At 38.7% G+C, this 27,232-nt stretch overlaps 2 protein-coding genes across 5 annotated transcripts in view; one reads left to right on the forward strand and one right to left on the reverse strand.

The window, feature by feature from the left end:
- RTN4IP1 (reticulon 4 interacting protein 1) overlaps positions 1-27,232 on the forward strand; it is a 148,210-nt gene that overhangs the window by 54,324 nt on the left and 66,654 nt on the right. The gene's annotated exons all lie outside the window — the stretch shown is intronic.
- CRYBG1 (crystallin beta-gamma domain containing 1) overlaps positions 1-27,232 on the reverse strand; it is a 176,108-nt gene that overhangs the window by 6,366 nt on the left and 142,510 nt on the right. Inside the window, exons 8-20 of the mRNA XM_019734972.3 lie at positions 25,734-25,873; positions 19,813-19,939; positions 16,534-16,569; positions 15,693-15,850; positions 14,819-14,945; positions 14,585-14,730; positions 8,968-9,094; positions 8,736-8,768; positions 7,699-7,811; positions 5,989-6,118; positions 3,670-3,809; positions 2,207-2,330; positions 1,605-1,763 (exon numbers count right to left, since the gene is read on the reverse strand). Of these exons, the coding sequence (XP_019590531.3) occupies positions 1,605-1,763; positions 2,207-2,330; positions 3,670-3,809; positions 5,989-6,118; positions 7,699-7,811; positions 8,736-8,768; positions 8,968-9,094; positions 14,585-14,730; positions 14,819-14,945; positions 15,693-15,850; positions 16,534-16,569; positions 19,813-19,939; positions 25,734-25,873 (1,560 nt within the window). The remainder of the gene's footprint in view (positions 1-1,604; positions 1,764-2,206; positions 2,331-3,669; positions 3,810-5,988; positions 6,119-7,698; positions 7,812-8,735; positions 8,769-8,967; positions 9,095-14,584; positions 14,731-14,818; positions 14,946-15,692; positions 15,851-16,533; positions 16,570-19,812; positions 19,940-25,733; positions 25,874-27,232) is intronic.

Below are 27,232 nucleotides of genomic sequence, written 5' to 3' on the forward strand. Positions count from 1 at the left end.
TGCACGGAGTACTGTCATCAGTTCCCTGTTTAAATTGATTTTTCCAGTTATCTTAGCTTCGTGTACCCCAGATAAGGCATTTCAGCTTTTAGGCAGGGAAACTGGATCAAACAACAAATATTTATATCCTTTTGTTCAGATGACATGAGTAGCGGGAAGCTCTCCATTCTTGTCCATTGTATAAGAGACGTCTGCCCTTTGTGAGACTCTCTGTCTTACTGGTGAGGGAAGCCTTAGGACGTTAGAACTGCCAATCATGGTATTTCTCCTTCTCAGCAATGACCGTGATCTGAGGCTGCGTCTGTAGCTACATCGCCCCCCGACACAGCCACCTTTGCTTGGCAGGTCCCTTCTAGAATATGGCCGCATCTCTCATTTTGAAGGCTGTTGTCGCACTGAAATAGCTAAATGGGCATTTTATCATTTAAAAACTTGAACTTTCTTTTATTAATTTGTCTCGTCTTTCCTTCCTGAGAAATGTCTAAAATTTTCTAAAAAGGCCTGCTAGCCAACTATGAAAAGAGAAAGAAGAAATACACATGCAGTAAAGTATATTTTAATGCAAAAACCTTATGGGTCCTTCTCTGAAGTGAATCTACCCTTAATGTATAAACAATGTCTGGTACTCATATGTTCATGTGACATTAACACCTATTGCTCAAGAAAATGCTTGTGAAAAGTATACTATTTTATATTGAGATTAAAAGATTGAGATAATCTAGGACACTTTTCCCTCACTGACCTACTGAATTCTGAGTTGTTAAATAACACCATTGAAATGCTTGTTAGAAATAATTGATGAAAGGCACCATTTTCTTAACTTGTTCAAGATCATTCAGTGGCAGAAATTGGCTTTTTTATGCTTTTGTATTACAGCTCATGCTATTTCTTCTATGCATGCCTAAACAGTACTATTGTTTACTTGAAAGGCTGATTCTCCCTCAAGCACAACAGACCTAATTAACAAGCCTTTCGCAAGGCTGTATGACTTCTGCTGACTCATGGGGCACCAGTTTAAAAAACAACCGGAAGCAAACAGTCAAGCCCATAAAATCAAGGCGTTAAAAAGAATGTCTGCAATAGAAGCGTGAGCTTTCCTTATAAAAATCTTACTGCAGTCAGCTCTTATATGTGTATGCTGCAGGAGTGATCCGACAGGGAGATGGGGTATTTTCCATTTTACAAGGTGTGACAGTTAGGAAATGGATTGTGTTGTACATAGGGTCTTGCCTCCTCATCCTCTGCACCCTTCATCCTGGTCCGTGAGGTCCCCCCAAATGGCAACAAAGCAAGAATGATTTGTTTTAATAAGTTGGGGCTTATTGGTTTTGTCAATAACAAGTAGATTAAAGACAAAGAGGAGAGTAACACAGACAGTTCCTTTTCTATTCCTATATAAAAAAACAAGCCTAGATATAATAACTATCTTGGATCAGTGTTACAGTTACCTCCTGTTTTAAGTTCCTAGACTGGTCTATAAAAGCTAAGAAACAGTTTCATGAAAAATCTTCTAATTTATTGCTGAAAGTGCTCCAGGAATCATGAAATAGCATCTACTTGAAGAAAGGTGCTGCCATAGACCTTGTCTAATCCTAGAAGCTTACCCTGCATTTGATGCACCCTTCTTGGTAAATCCAAATCTGATCATCAGCACCGACGTCCTCCATGACCTGTATTCTAAGAAGCTTCAGATCCTCTAAGTTGCCATTGGTTGACATAAATAACCCTGTTGCTTTGTTTCGAAGTCTAAAATAAATTCGTTTCTAGAAAACAAAAACCCCAGCAATGTTATATATAAGTTATACTGTTAGAAGCACTGAGCAAACATCAATAGCAGGGGCAGAATCCAAAGTGAGGTTGCATCAGGGATAATTACTATACCCAAGAGTCAGAGGCTTTAGGATTTTCTCAATGAGAAGATTTTGACAAAATTGCAAAGAAGTGTCTGAGGCAGGGAGCCCGCCTGTGGACAGACAACCCAGGGCTTGGGACACGCCATGTTTTGATGTCAGGAGAGAGAACATTTCTGAAAGCAGTCGCAACCTCTTAGCACCAGAAACAAAGCCCAAATTTAGAAAGTTGGGGTCGGGCAGTGGAGACAGGCCAATTTCAAACTTGAAGTTGAAACTAAAAAGTTGAGTTACATTTCCAAAAAAAAAAAAAATCAGAGAAGAGTCTATTCAAAGCACGGAGAAGAAAAAAATACCTGAACAAAAGGTCGTAGAGAACCTATTTGTTGACAGCCACTGAATTCATACCAATTAGGTACTTCTGCTGGTGACAGTAGGAACTGTCGACCCCTGTAATTACCATATTCATAAGTAACCCATCTGGAAAAAGAAAGCAGATAACCACAAGTAAGCAGCAATATCCATATGATAATGGGCCTCAGTTATTTACAGAATGCTTCCAATTTTGAAACTGAGCTTTATACTTTAAATATACATGGGGGAAAGGAAACTACCTTATTTTCTAAAAACACTTAAAGCATCCATTTCTTAACAAATAGCAAATTTTTGGTACATGAGTATTTATGTCAAAAAGATAAAAAAAAGGTAAACTTTTTCTTCCAGTAAGACAACGAAATAGAGATGATAGTCTTAGCAGGACAGCCCAGTACTTCCTGTGAGCTTTTCATAAAACATTTTCAGTTGTAATATGGATCTTTTATTTAAAGAGCTAATATTTGTAAAGTTCTTAGTGTGTGACATATGGCAAGTACTATATAAAGAATAGTTAAATGAAAATAAATAACTCAATAAATTTTTGTTCAAAATGAGTAATCTTCCTTAATTCAGAAAACTGCTAAAGATACTCAGGGCTCCCAGAGACGCTGGCACCCCCACCTGAGGAAGTGTGGGTTCCAGCACACAATGGCATGCAAGCAACCCAGCAACCTTCCTCTCTGGCTGATGTGTTACATCAAGGAAGAATATTCTCAACTTTTAATCCCAGAACTCTAAAATGTTATCATCGTAGCTATTTTATCGTAAAAACAAAATATTAAAACCTGCTGGAAAAAATCACCCGTAATTCTAGCACCCCAATAATTGTTTTTTAAATAGCTATAGTTCCCACCAACATTTGACGTATACAGGGAGACTACCTGTTGTTTTTGTGAGTGAAAAAAAAACACTTTTTTAAAAACATTACATTAATAATTTTTACATCTTAATTTCACAGTTGTTCAAAGTGAAGAAAAATCTTGCCCTGCTGACCTTTAATCGTTGTGCACAGCGTCTGTAGTCACTCCTAGCTAAAGGAAAATCCCAACCCTTACTGCAACATCAAAGGACTTGCTCTTTTAAAGGGGAAAAAAGAAAAATTAGCTCTCTTTCTTACTTGCTAAAAGAGTGCTCAGTAAATTTACTTACTGAGCACTGCTTTCCAAAGCATTCCCTTAGGAACTTTCAGAGGTGTTGAGAGGTGTTACAGACAGTCCTTACCTTAAGTAAACTGAAAATCTGGTGGAAAAAATGAAAGATGCCCCACACATGGCTTTTCCCAATGGGAAAAGTATAGGCTGAAGCTGCACGATTGATTATTAAGCCTTACAGAAAATACGATGACAAGTCCATTTAAGGTAATGCAGGAGAGAAAGAAACAGGGTCACATTTGATTTTTCAAATCACTTCTTTTACTGAATAAACAAGTAGATGACTCACTTACATGCCACCAATCACCTGAACAGAGCGAATCTGTGTGTTGAATCCTAGGGACCGGAGGTTAACTATTTCTGCATTGAGTTCAATCTTTTTTCCTTTGAAGTCTTCTCTTTCAAAAAGAATAATTGTTGGTTCAGAAAATTCCTGTTTAAGAACAAAAATAATGTTCTGTTAACTAATCTTTGATAATAACTTGAACTTAGCTAAACTCATCTTGTTGCAAGGACAGAGCATAAGGTCTGGCCAGGCTTGGCCGTCATAAACTCCCTTTCCCAGGATGTCTGGGGTTTATATACTCCAAAGCTAAAGGAAGAAAGGAGGGAGGGGCAGGAAGTTTTCTTACTGCAGGGAAAGGCAGATAAACGTAAGTGTCATAAAGTGTGTGTGTGTGTGGGGGGGGGGGGGGGCGTGGGGATAGCCTAAGCATAAAGGAATGGGTGTATATGCCCGGAATATCAATACATCTAATGAATTTGCTTGCAGTCTTGCCATTTTCACTCTTTGATAAGGAGGGGCTGGAAAGCTATGGACATAAACGGCGAGGGGCAGACGGCTACTGCAGTCCTTCGGGTCTAGGGGTACAGAGGTAATTGCTAATCAAGGAACCTTCTTCTTGTGTGCATTTTCAGCTGACTTTTGCTGTTTTAATTGTCAATAGACAATGATTCTGTGCACGTGTGCTCCCAAACTTTCCTGTAGGAATAATTATTAGGAGGAGAGAAAAAAACAGGATGGAAGCCCCATGTTCACCGTCATTCATTTTCAAATGACAGACCCTTATGACCCTAGGCCAAGCTCTAAGGATAATAATCTTAAAATCTTAAATGATACATCAAAAATTCCCTACGTGCTTAAAGTTTTGTGACAAGGGTGTGGCACTTACCATTTCATTTATGTGAATGTGCCCTGACAAGTAGATTTTGTCGGCCAGTAAACAGCAGATTAATGTGTAGCGGTGGTTTGTGTGGTATCTGTAAGCTAATGAACCTATTCCATGTTTCATTCCATGTTTCACTGCTAGCAGTTTCACATCTCAAGAAAGGTCAGCATTTTAGTTATATGGAGAGGCAGGAAGGGAGGAGATAAAGCTGACTCACATGCTCTTTCTGCCTTTAAATCTAAAACCAACTACATGTATTTAAAGCTTTTTATGAGAGATCAGCAACCAAAAACAAATATTTCCAAAACTACAGACACACTCAGACTAACATGTGAACATTACCTTGCAGTTTTGTGCTATTGCGTACTGCTTTGACTACATCAAAATTAAAGACTTCAGAAATAAGCACTGTAATCTGGATTAGCATATATGTGATAAACTGGGAGAAGTCATTTCATTGCAAGTCTCTAAAACAACAGAGTAATAGATTTAAAAACTAAGGAATTTCTGCAAATCAATAACAAAAGATACAAGAAACTCAAGAGCTGGGCAAAGGGTATAAATAGGCAATTTACTGAACAGAAAATCCAAATGACTAATAAGTATATCAGATACCAATCTCACTAATAGTGAAACAAATTAACAATGAGATAATACTTTCTACTCAATTCCTTCAAATTGACAAAAGTTAGTCAGAATACTCAATAAATGGCAATGATATGGAAAACAGGAACCCACATGCACTGCCAGCAAGAATAGAAAGTGGTAGAATTTGGCAGTACTTAGTAAGACTGCAAATTCGTGCACATGAAATCCAGCAAATCCACTCTTTAATATATATGCCCAAGAGACTCCCACACTGGTCCATAAGGATACACGTATGAGGATTAAATAAGTAAAATATGGTGATGGAATACTGGTACCAATTAGAATCAATAAACTCGATGTACATACAGCATAATGGACAGCTCTTCAAATTTTTTAATAGTTATATTTATAACACAATGAGAACTAGAGCATAATGCTGTATATAAATCAAAAGCCTATGTATAGATTTTTTTGAAAGCATACATTTTATAAGAATGTCCAAGCTGTATCACCAACGAATTAGAACGGGTGCCTCTAAAGGGGAGAAGAATGGAAATGGGGATCAGGTATGAAATGGAGAAAAAAAAAGGAGGGGCCTTGAACTAACCCATGATGAATGTGTGCCATGACTGACTGAATACTGCACCTAAAGTCTAAGAAAAGAGCAAACAAAAAACAATTTATATGTGAAAGATCTAAAAAGAGACCAAAAAGTTACAGGATCTAAAGTTCTACTGTAACTGGTTTTGCTGCCTCGGACTTTAGAGTAGGTCCTATCTGCTGGTTTCTTGCTCTGACCATCCGCTATGTGAACAATACATCTCCATAACGCTGTATTCACAGTGACATACTTACAGCATCTATAAAGCGAAGAGACTTCACATTTGTTCCAGGCAGACATCCCATTGCAGAGAGACAAGGATAGTGACCTTCTTCCAACACGTACTGGTTACCAGAGAAATTTTCTCCATCATACGCAACCCAGCTACAGCAGGAAAAACCATACACACGTACAATATGTGATTTGACTATTCCTGTTCAAGTCTGATTTTTAGAGGTAGCATACTATAGAATAAACACAATGCTTGTGGCACATACTGCACTCAATCTTGTAGCAAATAATAGTCCATAAGTCAGTTGTTAGCTTTGCATTTGGGAAATAAAACGTTTTTCTCCAGGAAATTATTCATGTTTTTCACCTCTGCACCTTCCAGCATTCCTGGCTCCTCTCCTGGCCACCACCATTCTCCCGGCCACTATACTTTTTCCGAGCCCAGGAGTCATCTCTGAAAATCCCTCAATCTTCGCAGCTAGTCTGTCACCTGGTTTCCTCCCCCAATTCCTCTCACATTCCTTTATCCTCATTTCAACACCTCTGCACTGGGCCAGGAGTCAAAGTACTGCAGTGACTAAGTAACTCAGCCTGTCTGGGCCTCAGCATTACTGATGAAACGGTGAGTTACCAGGCTTCTCTAGAATAGCTGGGCTTGTTTCGTTCTTTTATCCAACAAACGCTTACCAAAAACTAATTGTGTGTCAGGTCATTTTCCATTGCTGGGGATAGAACAGAGGCCAAAAAAAAAAAAAAAAAAAAAAAGGTCCCTGCTATCTTTAAGTTTACACTCTAGTGAGCTGAGACAGAGCATAAATGAACAAAAAAATTACACGTCCGATGGTAACAAATGAAGCAGGGTAGGGAAATAAACAGGAACCTGCACAGAGGTGGAGGTATGTGCTAATAAACTGCGAGGCTTTACCGTCAATCAGCGTCTCAGTGCACAGCCCGTGCTCTTGCCACTTTGCAGTGCTGAGTGCTATGGCGGCGCTGCTCAGACCATACAGAGCTACGTGATTAAAGGCGGCGGCATCGCCATCCTTGATTCCTCGTCGCCTCTGGTACAGGTTGCGCCAAGGGTTTCCTGAGTCAATTTTCCCTAACCGTGGGCTCTCCCCTCTCTAAAGCTTTTGTCAAACTACCGTTTTCAGCACGACACTTTAAGCTCACTGCCCTTCCCATCGTGTGTTTCCTATGGCATCCATCTGAACACATATGCTGGGGTGCGGGGGGCGCCCTCAGGGGGATCCCAACCTTCCTGTCCCAACTTGCTTCCTGTCTCCCCAAGACAAAGACCTCCCAGTGAGAGAGGGTGGTGGTTGGCTCCCCCATCAGCACACACACCAACTCCACTGCAGCCAGGCACTCGCCTAGCAAGCAGAATGCCTATCCTATCTACCTGTGAAAAAATCTACCGTGGAAGGTGCCTTAGACATTTTGAGATGATCTAGAATCCGTTTACGGATGAGGGCGCAGGCCTGGAGTACAATGAGTACAATCCCTTCGCACAATGAGGTGGTGACCGGTGACGTCCCCAGTCCACACTGAACTCTGTCCTCTGGTGTCCAGCACCCACATGCTGCAAAGTACACTGCAGTTCTCCCAGGGCCTTGTGTTATTTGGTGGTTTCATAGAGCACCAAGCACCTAAAGATGTCACTAATTACTTGCTGATGTGTGAATTCTATTTCCCCCAGTGACTAGGCTCTGCAAGTCCACTATTTTGCTTACCTGCCTCCTAAAACCCTGCAAGACTTGGTAGAAAATGAATCATCAAGTTGACTTGTTGTTTCTTCAAAACTTTGTCTGCAACCTTGAAACTCTGGTTCCGAAAACAAGTGAATCTTTAAAAAAGTAAATGGAAACACATACAATTATTTTGCAAACACATTAACTCATTCAGCCTTTGAAATAATGACCCAAACACAACCTGTTAACTCATTACAGTCAGTAAACCGGTATGAATTTTTAAATCCTTCAATTTTCTACTTCTACATGAATTACCAATTAGAAATACTTTGGCTGCACCATTTATGACTGCTTAAGTCAGAGACATTAAAGGACAATCCAACAGTAGACACAGCTTTCTATAGAATACCCTGTCACAACAAGCTGTGAGGCATTTTAAAGCTTTAATGTGACCAAAAGGAATTGTTTATCAGTTCTAACATTTACAGGAAACTATATTTGGGAAATGTAGTATAGTTTTCCTCTCAGTGGAAGATACTTGCTGACTTACTAGAGTTTGTGTATGCCAATCAAGGAGGCGACAGTGGTGTTTGTGCCTCCACAATTATGGCTGTCTGAACACTTCCAATAAAAAACCTAAATAACCAGTGTAACACTTCAGTTGATGTAGACAGTCAGCATTCAAAGGCTGGAGTGAGAGACTATATAAAAGAGACCCCACAAAATGTCTGCCTAATGCAGACACAGCAAATAGGAAAATTCATTTTACTGTTTATCACAATAACTATATGTACTGTTTGAAATATTAATCTTAGTGTAGTATATTAATGTAAACCAATTCAATGTAATAACATAAAATTCAACTTTACATAAGAGCATTTTATTGGAAGTATTTAGATATGGGTCAATGCTATCAAGTATTAAAGTTTAATTTAAAAAAACAGTTATGCTTTCAGGCAAAAAAAATGAAAAAATAAAACTAACAAAATGTCCCAAATGTCTTGACATTTTACACGTAAATTAAGCTTTTCAATGGAAGGCCCCTAATTATTTAAAAAAAAAAGAATATTTTTTGTTACCTGATTTCGTCTCCTTGGACCAGTGAAAGAATCCTAAAAAGTTTTAAAAGAAAGAGAGAAGGAAATGAGTAGAGCAGAACATTTTGAAAAAGTTTTCTCTCCAGATTAGCAATTACTATTAAAAATAATCTCAGAATAGCTTCTATAGTGTTAAGTATTACAGGAACCAGAAGCACGTTCAGGAAATGCAGAATCCAGTTAAATATTCTCATACAAAAATATAACTCCTTACCAAACATATGGGTTGAACAGAAGAGATCTTACAATTTTTCCCTCCCCAGTCCTCGAAACTGGTATAAAGGCCTTTATCCAGTATATACTGTTCTCCTGTGAAGTCAGGATTTTCATAGGCTACCCACCTAAAGAAATAAAAACACTGATTTGTTATAGTTCATGGTTTACATATACAGTAAAACTATCACATGTATCATACAGAAATTGTCATTTGTTTTATTAACGAGTAATCTTAATTTTTCTGATTCTCCATTAATCTTTTAGTAGCAGATAGATTTGTCTGGATAACAAATCAAAGTGGCAAGTGACAGTATCTTTTTGTGAACCTTTTGGTGTTCTCGTTTATCATATCCTATACCTCGAGAAAGCTTCAGTGGGGATATTTGTCTATATTTTTTTCTAATTCTATTCTAAGGAAATTATTTGGACTTTTAAAAAGTACCTGTAAAAGTTCTTTTAGTAGCCAAGTAAGAATTCTTTTTGTTATCAACATTAAAATATTTTTCCAGAAAAATATTACAGGAAGCGGTCTCTGTTATACACATGGGGGAAAAAAAGTTGACAGAAAAAATGCTTAAAAAAAACAAAAACAGCTAAGTAACTAAAATTTTGTTACAAACAGGATTTCCAACATGACATGACTATGTAATAAGCAAAATTGAACAAACTGAGAAATACGAAAAACAAATCTCTTGGAATGTTTTCGTTTATCTTTTAAGTGATCTACACTCAGGAAAACCAACACCACCAGTATATTGGATGCTGTTTTTTAATTCTGTTATATTTAAGAGGTAACTCATTGTCTCCTCAATTAATTCATTGCCTGGCTGATCCTCTCACAGCTTAAAGGAGTAATACCTATATGCCTTTAAACATTCATATCTATTATCACATTTAATCTAGGGAGGTACTGGTTTTCCCATTTTACAGAAGGGAAAACCTAAAGACACAGAAAAATTCATTCATTCATTCATTCAACACATTGATTGGCCATTTATCATGTGCCAGAAACTAGATTGGCACTAGGAAAGCAAAGATGAAAAAGACAGAATCCTTGCCCTCAAAAGTCTACTGATGAGTAAGAAGCATCACATGGAATTAATTATTCATTGGTGTTTGTTCTGAATCTGAAGTGACTTGTCTTTCCAAGGTGACACAATCAGTGGCCAGGGATGATCGAACCTATGAGTCTCCCGAAGCTCCCCAACTGCCACTTGCCCTATAAAGTTTCCTCTCAGGCCATACTCAAAACGGTTCACACACTTCATTAGAACAGATTATGATTTCACTATCTAAAGTACTTAACAAAAACTCATGTACAGTCATTACTAGGAAATGAACAGCCATCAAGGAGGAAAACCTTGCCAGTCTCAAGTAGTAAGTTAGCTTATGACCACTGACATCTGCACATTCACTTCTGGCCATCTGAACAGAGAAACTGCCGTAAGCACCAGTCTGTCTATTTCAGAAAAGAATGTTCCTCCACTTCAGAACCTCTTTAGCAATTTAAAAACCTTTACCATTGTGAGGTGAGGAAAGAGGAGCCCTGGTTCTAGCTGTGGGCGTGACATTAACTTGCAGACAACTTTAAAGAGGTCACTTAACTTTTATGAAACTTTGTTATTTTCATTTGTAAGTAAGGGGGTTGGCCCCGACCCCGGGGCTGCCCCCTGTGAGGTGGTGGTGCTGCCTCTGCTCACACAGCCTCTGGCTTATGAAGAGAAGTGGCAGCAGGACCGGAGCACAGAGCACTTACTGTGTGGGGAGGAATAGCTGCATAGCAAGAACACCTACTTCACAAAAGCCAGGACTTAAAAAAAAAAGAAAAGTTAGAGGATAAGCTATGTCACAAAAAAGGATTCCTGGCAGGGCTGTGGGTCTGTAACAAGGTAGAGGGGAAGAGAGGGTGTTAAGAGGCCTTTTTGCTTGATCGTTTGACGTGAAGTTGGGATGGGGAAAAGGCAGGAGGAGAGACTGAATGCACAGGAGAGAAGGTAACTACTGAGCAAGCTGTGGAGGAAGCTTTATCCAGTACTTTTTTTTTACTAACAAGTGTGAATATTCTATTTCTCTATAAAACTAAAATAAATTACTTCTAAGAAAAGACCCAACACCCAGCTAAGCCTATCTAATTCCCTGAAGTGGAAACAGGAAAACCCTTTAAGACGTTACTTCAATTGACATTAGTGTTGTTTTCTTTGCAAGATGCAGCCCCAGGATGAATCATCCATGAACATGAGGGTAAAAACACCCTAACACTCAGTTCTGACGTTCATTCTTTGGTGTATCTATGACGTAGAGCCTACTTAGAACTCACGCTTGAGACTCTCAAGAAAATTCCTTACTGTCCTTGTTTAAACATATCCTGTACACTGTGAATCAACATTTCTCTGTTTACAAGGTGGGCGGGGGTTGTGGGGGGAGACAGGCCCAGTACAAGCACTCACAGGTCCCGCCTGGCGCAATCAGGGCTCAGAATTGAAGGACAGCAGGGCACACCGGCCCTTCTGTGGAGGGGAAGAGGAAAAGGAATTATAAAACAACAGGCCGTTTTATTTCTTTTAGCTGGACTTTAGGAATAGTTCCTTTTGCTCTTAGTTTGTAAACATTTGCCCAGTTTCTACCATTTGAGCAAGAGCGTGGCATAGAACTAGAAACTGATTAGCAGGGCCGTGTAAAGAAGTTGCCTGCGACATTCCAGTAAGAAACGGGAGGCAGTTCCTCAAACCTCAATTGCTGGATCATGAGTACCCTTCCCGAAGTCTGGTCTCTGTGTAGAGCTTGCGGTGAGGTCCCCGCCCAGGGCATTTATTACCCATGTGAGAGTGACCGTCCTGGGAGATGCTCTCACAGAAGAATCTCAGAAAAGTTTTTTCTGACTTTGATTTCCATACTAAGAAAGAAAGAACCAAACTAACACACCTACTTACCAATAAGAATAAAGTCTTTAAAATAGTTTTTCTTTGAAACTAATAAAAACAAATAGGTCTGGCTTCCTCCGCCAAACCTTGGCACAGGGTTACCTTTCTACCACACAGGGCCCAGCTCTAGTGCTCGCCCCTCCAAAGTCTGACCAGTGTGCAGACTGGAAAGTAATCTCTCTGCTGCAGATTCCTGAAGCACTTAATCCCTAATCTTTTGTAGCAATAATTATGTTTTATGTAAATACTGTAACTCCTTTGAGGACATAGTATTAATACTTTGCACATAATAGACCTTAATAAATATTTGTCAAACGACCAATCAAATATGAGGAAGCAGCTGGCCCTAGTAAATACAGAAGCCTTTCCACAACCACAGAATTTAAAAGGAAGTGGTGGAGTCAGTGTGTACACACACCTCCCTTCAACTTCCCCCCAATACCAAAACTCAACTGCTACAACCAGAAAAAAAGCTTAAGCCAGGAAATGCTACTAGAAATGAGCAAAAATAGAAATATATGAAAGCAACATTTTATAAAGGCAACTGATTTCAAATAAAAAAGGGTTGGGTGAGAAAGGAAGATTGGCTCGGGGTACAGTAATTCTACCTGTCCTTAATGGCATAATCTACATAAATGCCCAGCTTCCTCCTGCATGACTAGGCTCTGACTAATAGAACCAACACACCTGGTGAGTATCAAAACGTACAACTGTTTCCCCAGATTGACTTGGTCACTGTATTTTCCTTCCAAATAATTAACTTTAAAGGCGATCTAAAATCCTATAGGGCCACAGCAACATTCAGGTGACTTCTGCCATACCATACCTTCTATCTATAGCAGAGTCTAAAATGCTAGGGCTCAAGAACAGGACCCAGTAGAAGGTATTTCCTGTTAAGAATGGAAGTTCCAGAACTCCCTGATGTCCTTCTGCTAAGATGGCATCACAAGCAACAACCTACACAAGAATTTGTTGAATATGACTAAACAGTAAAAGCATATTACACTGTAGATACATCTCCAATATCTAGGGCTATTGTGGGAGGCCCCATAAAATACAACAGAGTTGAGGTTAGAATGGGTCAAATAGCCTATGTTACCACTCGTGACGTAAAGAAACCTAATATCAAACACTTTCAACAGAACCAATGTCTAATGATTTCATATAATCATTTAAGAGGATTCTTACTTATAACAAATTATAACTGATCAGCCTGGATCATAACTGTATAACTCCTTTTAATAAACATCCATTTCTGCCCATCCAGTATACCTGTCCCCATTCTTCCTGGTGTTTGTCGGGAACTATTTACCTCAATCATGTATAAGTGGTTCCTATGGAACTGAGCCTACATCTCAGCTCCAGAGATGGGCACAGAACACAGGCAGGGCCACCTCCTTGGCTATCGTGATCGATTCAAGCACTGTGCGTGACTCAAGCCTACGGAATCAAAGACCTGCAACTTGCGTGGGAAAGAGACTCTCGTTGCTCTAGAAGTAGTGAGAGGGAAGAACAAAAGCCAGATGATGCGGCCACAAGCCAGCAGATGGAAAGGGCCTGCGTAACATGAAGCCAACACAGAAAAAAGCCCAGTCAAGTGACACAGAGAGAGACCAAGTTCTCATGACAGTGTCTGAACCCCTGCATCCAGCTCTGACAGAAGCAAAATCTTCTCCAGGACTTTTCAGTTAGGGAGGCCAATAATTCCTTTTTTTAAATTTTTATTTATTCAAACATTCACCATACTGTTTGACCACACCTCTTATATATGTATCCCTTTGATGAGTTTTAAAGACAATTTTTTTAAAGCCAGACTTGATCTACGTTTTGTAATCTATTTTACAAGAGCTACATCCCACAGGTGAACAGTTCGGTCTCATAAGATGGTTCCCCATTTGCCAGTCACAAATCCCCTGCCAGCTATAAACCAGGGGTTCCCACAATCCCCTCCTCGGGTTCAATGACTTGCTAGAATGGCTCACACAACTCAGGAACACTATAAAGGATATAACTCAGGTACAATCAAATGGAAGAGATGCACAGGGCAAGGGATGGGGGAAGAGGGCACGCAGCCAAGCTTCCAAACCCCTCCAGGTGCACCATTCCCACACCTGGACGGATTCACCAACCTTCCAAAATCCCCTTTTTATCACGTCAATTTAGGTTGGCCTGTAGTCACTTGTATCCCAGAGTCTTGACTAATCATCTTTCAATAAAAACTTAATTTAGCAGAATAAACCATTCAAATGCTAACTCCAGGTACAGTAAAACAGTTATTTTTATGTCAAAATAATAAGAAATACAATGGAGCAGGTATAAGTCCACAGGAAAATGGAAAGGCACTTTGTCCCAACCTCAGGTTTCTAATGTTAGATCACTATTCATCAGATTCCCATCATAAGAAATTCATGAGATCTTTCCATGCAGAATGACAAAGGCAGTAGATTTGTAGATTTCTATCATGAAACCCAAAAGCCTAATCCAATGTTATATTACACATGAAAAAAGATTATATGTGAAGATTTTAAAAAGCAGTTATGAAAATACTGTGGCAGTAGGTATTAAATGATTTATTTAATGTTCAGCTGTTGAGCTATTCATTTCTCCAGTGCCTACTCTGTCAGAGAATCTATTAGTTTAACACAACCAAGGTGAAACCCATGTTTAAAATCCCAACTGGGTTATTTTACTTACACTCCACTCAGGACATTAATAGACTGTGTCTTCACTCCATATCCGGTCTCCTTCAAATTAGCAACAATTCCTAATACATCAATACTGGAACCTTTGGATCCAAAGTTTTTTTCACTGTACATTATCATGTGAGCATTTGAAAAATCCTATTGAGAAAAAAATCAAAATTAAAAGGCTAGCCATTTATTATCCAAAAAAGACCAAATATTAGCCATTGGCTTTTCTTTAACTTACACCTAATATAGGTCGTAAAGACTGAAGTTCTCCATTGTAACCTCCCCAATCTTTCCAGTCCTTGTATTCTCCTTCTTCAAGCAAATACTGATGACCTGTAAATCCAGACTTTTCATAAGCAACCCAACTGCAACAGAAAGAACATGAAGGAGTAGTTAATTGTCAGGAGTATTAAAATTTTTCTAATGTATATACCAGTTTCATTGACAAATACAAATAGTTATAAAGCTAGACATGAGCTCAATTGTTAGGACTATTGAAATTCTCTAAAACTTAAAGAGACAAACAGAATGGCCCCAAGGAAAAAAAGTTAAGAAATACACATCAATGTTCTGTAAAGGAGTAGAGGGAAGTCAGTGTGTGTGTGTGTGTGTGTGTGTGTGTGTGTGTGTGTGTACATGTATGTGTGTTTAATAAGAAATGACTCAAAAGAACATCAGCAAATAAAACTGGATAAACTGTCTTCAACTAGCTATTAAAATATTATGTATTTTTTGGCCATTTGCAACACCATTTTTAGTGTACACTTCCAAAGGAAATGTGTAAGATCTATAAAGTATAAAACATGATCATAAAAGCAGCAAACTATATAACAGTTGAATAGTTGGGAGCATAATATTAAAAACAAGATTGCAGATTTGATCAATCTGGATGGGCCAATTTATCAGCTTTGCTCAGCTGACTGATCCCAAACCAGGCCCTGAAACTGGTATCAAATCCAGGTCACAATTGGCTGAAGAGAACACGTTTGAAATTCACTCTACTACAATCTGGAATTTTTTATTTTTTATTTTTTTTGGTGGTGGGGCGGCATATTTATTACTTTATTAAAGAGAAAAAAAGAAATTCTTACAGGTTATGTCTAACTACTTACACGCCTCTTAGCACTTTCATAGATCCCACTGACGTCAATGGCAAATGTTCATCTCCAGTCGTTTCTTCTGTTTCACTTTCTTCCCCAATAAAACTATACATATCTGTTTCTAGTTCCATACATTTTCCTTCAAAGAAAGGCTTTTCATAAATCACTACCTGTAACAGAAATGACATATACCAGTAATTTTTAAGAAGTTAAATATCTCAATAGCTAAACATTAAATCAGTCATTTAATATCACCAAGTCCTAGAACACAAATTAAAATGTCCTATTTTTTAAAATTAACTAAATAACAGTATCTGATCATTTTAAACATCAGAATTTTTTTCCTGATGTGGGATAGCCCAAAGCCAAGGTCTAAAAGGCAATTTATAAATAATTGGTTTTTGTTCCAGTGTCTAGAACTGATATTTAGAATTTTGCTTAGGCCAAACTAAAGAACCAGAGGATTCAAAATTGCTTTAAAAATGAAATTGATTACAGATTAAACTATTTGATGTCCAAAGCAGAAAGAGCATTTTGGAGGAAGGAGAATTTGTCTTGAAAGAAAGTTTTTCTCTGGCTCACTGGCAAGCAATAATAGGTCCTGCAATTAGTAAACACAACTGCAAATTATCAACATAATACAACAATGAACCTTTTGAGCCACGGCTACACATGCTTCAGTGATAACTAGTGCCATTAGCATCTTTTTCCAGCTTGAAGGATGGCAAGTGTAAGGATGGTAACTTCCTTTGGCTGCAGTTACGTTTTATGGGGGTTGATAAGTAAAACCACACAAGTATCTTCTGAAAATGGAGTGGGAATCAGATTTAAAATATATATATATTTTTTTTACCTTTGGATCTGTAGGGAGCTCAACTTTACGGCCACCCTGAAAAGAAAATAACACAGAAAAGTGGTTTTTTACTGATACATTACCTTTTTACATTATACATGGCAGTTTATGGTAAGACATCGAACCTCACAAGGTTTGTTTTAATTTACGTTGAGACGGTTCTAAAATTACCAACAATGCAGATGAAAACACGAGGAAGACAGGCTAAAGCAGAATCTCACAGAGGTGGTCTATAAGCTGAATCTCCATGTTAGGTGTGGTTTTTTTTTGTTTTTTTTTCATTTATAGACTTTTATTTTAGCTTGGACATCATACTTGGTAGTTTTATACACATGCTAAATGGAGGCTACTTAGAAATGATAGAATTATATAATGATATATAGCAATAGCTGAAACAGTCTCTTATATTTCAAAATTTATTGCTTGGAAATTGTTTTCAAAATTATAATTAAGAATACTTTGAAGTACAAATACCAATATATCCTTTTTGCTCTGGGGACTTTCAGAAATCTCAAATCACTTCACGATTGGAGTAACTAAACAACAGAGGAGGAGATGAATGAGATCACCTCATAAGGTTAGAGTAGAATTCTAAGGGAATATTAACTGTGGTATCTATGCCGTGTTTGATTGCTTGACGCCCCAGGGCATAGACACAGGGAACCGAGGCCCAAATCTAGCAGTTCTCGTCATTTAAGAATCACAAGGTAACAAGAAAGGCAAAGTCAGCTGTGATATCCAAACTCTCAGGAGTTCACAATGCAGAGTAACAGTACTTACTAAATTTTAGTAAGCACGTGCCATGTTTTTAAAATTAAATTATAGTTATATATAATATTAGTTTCAGGTATACGATGTAGTTATTCAAAGTTTGTTTTGAATAACAAAGTGATCACTATAATGTCTAGTAACTGTATGACACTATACAAGGTTATGATATTATTGGTTATATTCCTTATGCTGTGCATTACATCCCTATGATTTATTTTATAACTGGAAATTTGTAAATTTTATTTCCTTTCACTTTTTTTGTCCTTTCCTCCAACCCCTTTCCATCTGGCAACCATCAGCTTGTTCTGGATGTTCGTGAGTCTATTTCTGTTTTATTTGTTCGTATGGTTGTTTTTTAGATTCCATATATGTGAAATCATACGGTATTTGTCCTTCTATAGTGTTTTTCTTTTTTTTCAGTGGATACTCAGAAGTGGAATTGTTGGGTTTTATAGTAGCTCTATTTTTAATTTTTTGAGGATCTTCCATACTGTTTTCCATAGTGGCTGTGCCTATTTACAATGCACACGCTGTATTTCTGACACTGTTAAGTGCTTCATGAAGTAATTCACTAAATTAACTGTATAACAATGCTATTAGGGAGATGGAATTTCTACCCCATTGGAGAGATGAAGGAATTGAAATACAGTTGACCCTTCAACAACCTGGGTTTGTCCATTTATATGCAGATATTTTTTTCAATAAATACAGTCAGCCCTTCATATCAGTGGGTTTCCCCCATCTTCAGATTTAACCAATCACGGATCACAACAGTTAGGTGTGTTTTTTGATCCAATAAGTTTTAGTGTTTTTTTTTGTTTTCGTTTTTAACTCAGTATATTTCTCAAAAAAAGAAAAAAGTATATTTCTCTCTTCTCTTAAAAAGCAGTGCTAAGATCTGACATCTCTGGACCCAAATTGTCCCCGGCAGCAACCTTCATCTTCTGCACGTACTAACCCGACACTGGGCTCATCCTCCAGCCAGGACACGGGGCTGTGGTTTGCCTGTCCCCACCCTCCCTTGGTTCAATTCCCAGCCGGCCTCACTCATGTCTTTTTGCTGCCTGGTCCCCGGAGGCATTTGATTGTGCAACCCCTGGCTTACAAACTTGGTAAAGTTCACAATACGATCTAGAGGACTCTTGAAACAATTAGATAAACTGTCAAGATCCCAAAGGATGGGTCTATGGGGGTTGTTATACTTTCATAATAAAACCTTTTTTTAAATCCCTAAAACCTCACTACATAAACCATAGAAATACTAAACAGGGTAAGAGTTAAAATCAGCAGTGGGAAAAGCAGAAGGATATTTTTCACCAATATATATATAACAACTTTAAAAAGTACAGCCAAAGGTGCTCAAATGCACCAAATGAACTATAATTATAAAGGAACGTGGCTGATTTTGTCAACAAACCCAAGTTTGTACAACCAAGCACCCTTTTCAAAAGTAATCTATTTCAAATGCCATAAACTTCACAGTTTTGTAAATGATTAAAAACTGCCTTCTAAACTGGGGGGGTGGGGGGGAGCAATTCTTTGATACCTTCACAAAACTAACAAACCTTTGTTCTTTGAAAGTGAATTTAACTTTAGAAAAAAGCCCCAAATCATGTGCATTAAGACCAGCAAAACATGCAGGTAAGTACACCACAAGCTTTGGCAGGAAGGATAAAATTAAGATGAAAAATGATCTTCCTCACTGTCTCATTTATTTCAAACCAACTCACAAGACAAACACAAAGTGGAATTTCAAAACCATGTGTGTAATGAGAGCCGCCCTCATGCCACAGGTATGTAGTGAGCACCTTCACAATATGGCACGTACTTTGCTCAAGTCCCAGGACAAGACAGAGCAGCCTGCATCTTCCCAAGGCTGAGTCCAGCACAAGCAAGAAAGAACAGGGCAAAACACAGGGGTAGGGCAGAGAAAGCACAGGCTCCTTTCTAAAGCGAATACTTGGGAATAATAAATACTCATTTAGACAGCCAGCCCCGGTGCCCCCAAAGCTACCACCCAGCCCAGCCTCCAACGGGGCTGGTCTGGAGCGTGCCCCGCCCTTTCCCAGGGCCACCCCGGCTCCTGCAGCGCATTCTCTGACATCTCCATTTAAAATCACCCTGCATAGTTTTTAAGACCCAACTTGATTCATCCTAAAGCTCTCCTAAGTATCCCCTTCACTGTCACATCACCCACAAGGTGCACTTTCGCCTGTTTTTCCACAAGTGTTCAATACTTCGCTTTCTTCACTTCTTATACCTGCCCTGGGCTGCGGCTCTGCGAGGGTGAGAGTGCCTGGAAGGAAAGGACTCGGGCTTCTCCACACTTTCTTCACCCGTAGCATCTAGCACATTATCCTTTCTTTTATTTCTATCTAGCACTAGGTCCTAGCTACTACATATTTGTGTTTTAAAAGCGCTGTATTGCTTCAAAGTCAGATCCTATGAATTGTCACACTGGCAAAGAATCACTGACTCCAAGAACACTTGGCCGGATTTCATTTTTACCATTTTCAGAGGCCGCATGGATCCAATGTACGCTACTTCTGTATTCCAGAAGGATAAGTCGGGGTATTCCCCAGGCTCCAGGATAAAAGGGACACCTTGAAATCCAGGTTCTTCATAAATCAGCCATCTAAACAGGCACCAAGGAAGGAAAGAAACAGACACAATTCATCATTTATTTGAGTGGCACATAGGACCCCATTGATGAGCAAGGAAGAGAACAGGAGAGGACTGAACTTGGACGATGTACGGTCATACTTAGTTATTAGAGCCACGTTAGCCTCAAGGAGGAATAAGTCATTATATGCATCTCTTCTTAAGAGTCTTCTGCTTGTCTTCTTGGCTGGCTCTGTCCACTGATTTTAACTTATATTATTAATTGCTTCAAAGTGTAAACGTCTCTTTTACTTCCAAGTAATAAAAGTACAGTTGACCCTTGAACAACATGGGTTCGAAGTCCACCTATAAGAGGACCCTGCAGTTCAAATCCATGTTAGTCAAGGGTCAACTGCAGTTATCTGTGTATTTAGAGGCCCTAGCGAGGAAATCGCAAGCTTTATTTTAAAAGGCAACTTCTCATTTGTAACCAAAGCATAGAATGTTCCACCTACTCAGAAATTAATAACAGGTAACATCCACCTAGAGCATAACAAGGAATGACAGCCAGAATTTCTTCCAACCCCCACAACAAGGCTATGCAGAAGGAACTATTGTCCCCACTTTACGGATGGGGTTAAGTAAATTGCCCGGGGCCACACAGCTGGAAGTACCAAATGTGGGGCTGATCCAAGCTGACTCCAGAGCCAGGCTCCTAATCACTTTTTGATGGCACTTTTTCTCCTTCCAGGGAGTACTCGTAAGTTACTCCTTCACAATGACTCAGGATCAGCACTGTGAGCACTGGCAAGGCACAGTGCTGTCCTGGGGGCTCCCATGGTCTGGGAGGCTGCCTGTTCCCAGGCCGCAGAGCTGAGTGCTTGGATCTGATTTTTATGGCTTTTCAATACCATCTCCCTTTATCAGGCTTGTCAGCTGTCTCTGCGGCTGCAGTCAGGGAATCAGCAGCCCCACCCTCCCCTAATGAGCCAGAAACCAGGAATCCTTAAAATCATGCCTGTTACAACTCTAAAGACTGTGCAAAGTCTTGTCAACTTCCTGGTTCCTGGGAGGATTCTGGGAAGGTGAGGCTGCTGGAGAAGTGACGCTTTAATAAAAGAGGTATTATATACCCTCTTCATAAACACACAGGATTCTCAGCGATCACTTGTACGCTCCAATTCTTTGTTGGTCTTGCTAGTGTCCTGGCTGAGGCACTCCACATGTTCCCCAGAGCATCCTACCAAAAAGGACGGCTGTAAATGACACCTCTTAGCAGTGAAAGAGGTCTGATTCTCCCTCTTTGCTTTTCTCTTGCTCGCCGTTTTAGCCCAAGGATACATTTTGGTGATAGTTTTTGTTAAAAAACTCCCCTGGATAAATCAGTGACTTCTTTAGATTCACTAATTATATAGGGATTTACAATCAAAATCCTATGAAAATCCATCAACTCACACACACAAATGTTGAGAGGCTGTGGGTGGCGTACATGTGAGGGATGAAAACAAATCTAGGTGTTAGAAGACGGGATAATAGTTATAGTGGGGGCAACGGGACGCCCAGGAGGAAGCATGAAAGAGGAAGGCTTCTGAGATCTGGTTATGCTCTAGTTCTTGATCTGGATAATGATTATACTTTGAAAATTCACTCAGCTTATACACTTATGATTTGTTGTGTATCTTTTTGTACAAATAATATATATATATATATATATATATATATACACACACACACACACACACACACACACACACACACACACACACACACACATATATATATTTCAATAAAAAATTAACTTAAGAAAAAAAGAGGCTTATCTTTTAAATACCACTGCCATGCTCCTAAACCACAAGAAAACAGAGGCTAAGTAAGCAGGGTCGTTTTAAACCTTCTTATGTTAAAGCTTGACAGTTCAGGGTGCATTACATAGTTTTTGAAGCTCAAAGGCACTCCACACATTTCATGCCCTGAGTAAATAATGGCAGTTCGTCATAAAGTGTGCTATTATGCTGACAAGCCAAGGGCCTCGACGTCTGACACTTCACAAGTGAATGCGCTGAATTTTTCATAAACACAATGGATGGCTCACAAATATGGGATTCTGAGATTTTAAAATGATGCTAACTGAAGTACCCGTTCATGAAATCATTCCTTTTAGAGGGGATTTATTCATCTGATACTAAACATTTCACTTTCTTGAAGCATGTAATTTAGTGACCTAACACTTATAGAAGCAAGGTCATTTTGGGTAAAGAGGGATTTGTTAAAAAACTGAACACAAACTGACACACCTGAAAAGGCCACTGTTCTGAGACTACTTCCTTGGTGAGTGAGTGCTAAGGGCCTGCTGGGGAACTCAGACTGACAGCTCTGAATGTTGGGTGGATCTTGGAATTTGCAAACTCATTTATAGAGCGTGATTCATTTTCCTAAATTCTATTCCAACCAGATAGTGATTCATTTTTCCTAAATTCTATTCCAACAAGATCTATTATTCATGAGGCCATCGGGAGAGAGGGAAATTCTCTTCAGGCAGTGTTTTTTCAGTTTCTAACGGCACTCTTTTATTTTACCACATACTTAGGCAATGTGCTTTTGCCTATATTATGAATTAACAGAATGACTATAAAGTATGAGCTTTTTAAAAAAACAAATGTATGCATATTAAAGAATACTGTTTAAGTAATAACAGTGCCCATCTATACATTTATTAAAAGCATTTGTATAATTTCTTTTAGAAATACCCTGAGTCACACAAGGAAAATTGGTTTTATCTTGTTAACTTGTTCTTAAATCAAAAACAGTATTTCCAGCTGGATCCTGTCTTATTCTCTAGATATGAGTACACATGAATGTTAACTATTCACAGAAACCAACTGGATACTCAAAAGACTAAATATAAATGTACCAACTTCGAGGTTCATCACAGCCTACCCAAAAGAGGGTAAGCTGTGATGAACCTCAAAGGGAAAAATGTACCTCTACAATGGAGAGGTGTGGGAGGCACCAATTTAACCAAGAGATCCAACTTGGTATCATTAATGGGAAGCTGGTTAGCACATGCCACCTTCTGTGATGCAACATGAATATGTGGCAATATCTACATGAAGTATCCTTTCTGAAACTGTTCAGTCTGCATCTGATCATACCTCTAGACCTAACCCCTAATATACAGAAAATTCAGGCAACAGAGGAACAAGTTAAATGGTATCATGAGGAAAAAGAGACAAATCCAGAATGTGGCATAATCTCTAAGATAGCTGACCTAAATTCTTCAAAAGTCAATGGCACGGGAAACAAAGATGGTGGTACTTTAGAGATCAAAAGATACAGAACAACCAAATATATACCAAGGATGCCAAATAAGCATATACGCATTTTAAGAGATGTTATCTATGTATTACTTTTTGAAGTTGAATTGAATTATGGTAGCACTGTGTAGTATGACATTCGCTCAAAAGATGGCGTTAATCAAATGAATGCCAGTGTCATTCATTGTGTTACAATTTTAATACTGTTTTTTCCTTTCTTAAAATGTGTATACATTTTTTTGGCACCCTCTGTATATATATTTAAAAGAATCTATGAAAGACATTCCTGAGACAATGGGGAAAATTTGGTTATGGGCTATAAATTAGATGTTATCATGGACATATTGTTAATTTTCTTATGTGTGATATAATGATAGTTATGCAAGAGAATGTCATTATAGAGGGATTTAGGCTAAGGTATATAGGAATGAAAGGTCATAATATCTGCAACTTACTTTCAAGTGCTCAGAAAAAAAGATAAAGCAAATGTGGCAAAATGTTAACAATTACAGACTCTAAGTGGAGGGTACGTGGATGTTCACCGAACCATTTCTACTTTTGTGTATATCTGAAAACTTTAATAATAAAAAGCTGGGCTCTGATATGGTATACACCCCAAGGAAATATACACAGTGGATGTTATATAGTAATAAAAAAGAGAAAAACTGATATATGGATCAATATGGGTAATCTTACTAACAATGTAGAGAAAAAGGAGCAAGCCACAGAATTTTGATAATATTTTTATAAAGTTCAAAAGCAAACAAAACTAAAACATTGTAGGGACACTATAGGGTAAAACTGCAAAATAAGGGTATAAGAAAAACACAAGATTCCAAAGAGAGGTTATGTGTGTGGAGAGGAATCAGGAGGCTGGGATCAGGGAGGGTACTTTACCCGCCCCCCCCAGGGTACACAGGGTGCTGCATTGTTGGTAATGGTGAGGGCTGAGTTGGGTGCTGGGTACATGCAGGTTTGTTTTATTATTAGGCTTCATAACATATATATATATATATATATATATATATATATATATATATATTTCTGTATGATCAATTATTTCATAATAAAATTGATCAAAGAATACTTGGCTATTAAAAACGAATGTCCTTTCCCATAAGCATTTCTCCCTGGACATTTCTCAGCCCCTCACAGCCCACATACAATGTGTTAGAGAATGTTGTAATTCTACCTTCAAAAATGTGTCCAGAATCTGCCACAATTTTTCACCAGCACTGTCACGCTGTCTAAGCCTCCCAAACTTCTTGCCTATATAACTGCCATTGCCACTAACTGTTTCTTTGCTTCCACCCTTGACTCTTTACCGTCTATTTTCTACGTAGCAGCTAGAGGGATCTAAAACACAAGTTAGGTCAAAATCTTCCAGTGATTACCTGTGTCACTTCAAGTGATCTAAATTCCCTTCTAATGCCTAACAGGCCTACCATGACAAGAGGCCTCTGCCATGAGCATCCCCTAGTTCACTCTACTCCAGCCCCCTTACCTCCTAGCTATTCCTCAAGCATGCCCAGCAGGGCTCTGCAAACGCGGTGCTTCCTGCCTAGGCCACTTCCCGTGCTCCTCCTCTCAGCTCTCCCAGGGCTGACTCTCTCACTTCCTCCAGGTGTCTGCTTAAAAGTCACCAGAGATCTTTCCTGACCACCACCCTATCTAAAACAGCACTACCTAATAAAAATTAACAATAAGTAAAAAATAAATAAAATAGTATTACCACTGTCTCTCTTTCTAATTTATGTTTCTTGTAGTATATTTACCATATGACACATTATATAGGTGTTGTCTTCTGCATATCCCATTAATAAAAACTTTGAGCATTCTCTGAATGCATGAGTGTTTGTAAATTATATATACCACTGAATATATTATGAATTTATTAGAAAACATACACAAAAACTAAAATCTTAAAAGGAGGAGATTTTAAATAAAGTATGAAAAAAAACCCCAAAAGATAAATGTAGTGTTCTTCCCTGTATCTTTCAGCGATGTCTCTCACATGCCCTGCGCTGTGCACTCCACTTTAGAGACCCGATTTTCAGTATTGCAGCCTACACCTTCTGTCCTAATTTCTCCTCTGAGACATTTCCATTTCCTTCAAAATACTCTTGCAGTTTCCTGTGATTTGTGAAACCCACATCTTAGGGGCTGTGGAAAGCATTGTGTGAAAATGGTAAAGGAAGTACCACTATCCAGCCTGAAATATCAGAGGCACATGCCCTGAATTACCAAGAAGGTAAAACCTCTTACTCAGCTTTGAATGAATCAGTTGCTCTGTGATAAGGAAATCCCTACATTAAAAATGCAGTTTTTTTTCTCCTGCACTTCCTCCAAGAAATCTTTGTTTGTAAGAGCTGAATCAGAGTGATATAGATATAAAAGAAGCAGAATTTTATGTGCCTTTTTAGTCAATAATTACTTAACAGGACAACAAATCAGAGAGGATCTACACTCACAAAGAAAGCTTCATTAAAATCGTATTTAAAATAAAGCACTTACGTGCCCCAATGGACTTGAATGGAACAAGTCTTCTGCAGTACACCAAACCCCTGCATTTCTTCAGTGTCGTCAAAGTAGGAGTTCAGGAGTCCTAACCCTTCTGGTTCAGTAAACAAGTCAATGTGACTAACTCTGTAATCCTGAAAAGCAAAACATACATATATACATGTATCACAATAATTATACCATGTATTGTAAGTCTACAGGAAGCTCACTATTCTTTATTTTCAAATGAGTAAAATAAGCTTTAAATATACACATACATTTCACAGAGCACCTGCCATTTTGCCCTTTTCCTGTTTTCATCTGTGATTTAATAATATGTGGTCTTTTTTGGCAGACACGTTGCTTGAGTCATATATCTGAGTGCTACAGTCAAGCAAAGATCACCAGCAGTGTATTTAATTAGAGTTTTGGACCACATGTATTTCTCTCATCCTCGCTGTAAAAACTGCTTGGCTGTCTTTGATGAATAGGAGTTTTCATTCCTTTGCTCTGATGTGACCACCCAAGTCCAGAGAATCTAGTCTATAGCGCGGTTGCCCCAGGAGTCTTTCCCCACTGCAGTTCTGTGCCCACAGCCCCTGTGGTAACACCTCTTGACTATGACTAATCTCTATGATGTCAGTTTGATCCAAGTTGTTAGTACAAAGGCACACATTTATGGTGATTCATAAATCTCTGTACTTTAGTCACTGTTCAATGCCCTGCATGTCCCTGCTCCATCAAACACTCTTGAAAAGGCCTCTCCTGGCCAAGCACTTAAGTGCTAATTGAATCTTTATTGATATTTGATTGCTGAGTTAGGTGAACTGAGGTATAGAACAATAATACTTGGGTTAGTGCAGGGGAGGCTCTTTCAAACATTACCAAAAAGAACAAAATTAATGAACTAAAAAGGTGACCCCCTTGAATACATGTTGGACTTATGTTTGTGTTTCAAGAAACCATAAAATGTGTAAAACAAAAACAAAAACAAAAAACAAAACATGATGTATCAGGAACCACAAGTGTTCCTACCCTTTCACATGACATGATTCAGAAAAATTCACCCCAAAGAAATAAATCAGAAATTTATAAATTATTAAGGGCACACAAATGTTCATGCAGCATTATTCAAAATAGTGAAAAACTAGAAACAACCTTAAGTTCCATGAAAGTAGAAAGGTAAAATAAATAATGATACATCAGTTCAGTGGAAACCCCAAAGCATGTAGTGACATGAAAAGCATTAACTGCATCAAATCTGCTACAATCGGGCAAAACAGGAAGCCTCTGTACCAACAGGCTTCATGTACCCCCCTTTTCTGAGTGCACTTAAGCTGCCACCCCACCAGAGTCTGATACCTGCCTCCAGCTACACATCACTGAGAGATGTTACCAACGTGAGTGTGAGCCTCAGGAAAATGGTATGCTGAGAAAAAAGGTTGAGAACCACAGTTTTAAGTGAAAAAAAGGAAAACAGCACTGTACCTATATTATGATAACAACTACAGAAA

The sequence above is a fragment of the Rhinolophus sinicus genome, chromosome 2 (genome assembly GCF_057876585.1).
Source record: "Rhinolophus sinicus isolate RSI-liver-muscle chromosome 2, RSI-T2T, whole genome shotgun sequence".
Classification (NCBI taxonomy): domain Eukaryota; kingdom Metazoa; phylum Chordata; class Mammalia; order Chiroptera; family Rhinolophidae; genus Rhinolophus; species Rhinolophus sinicus.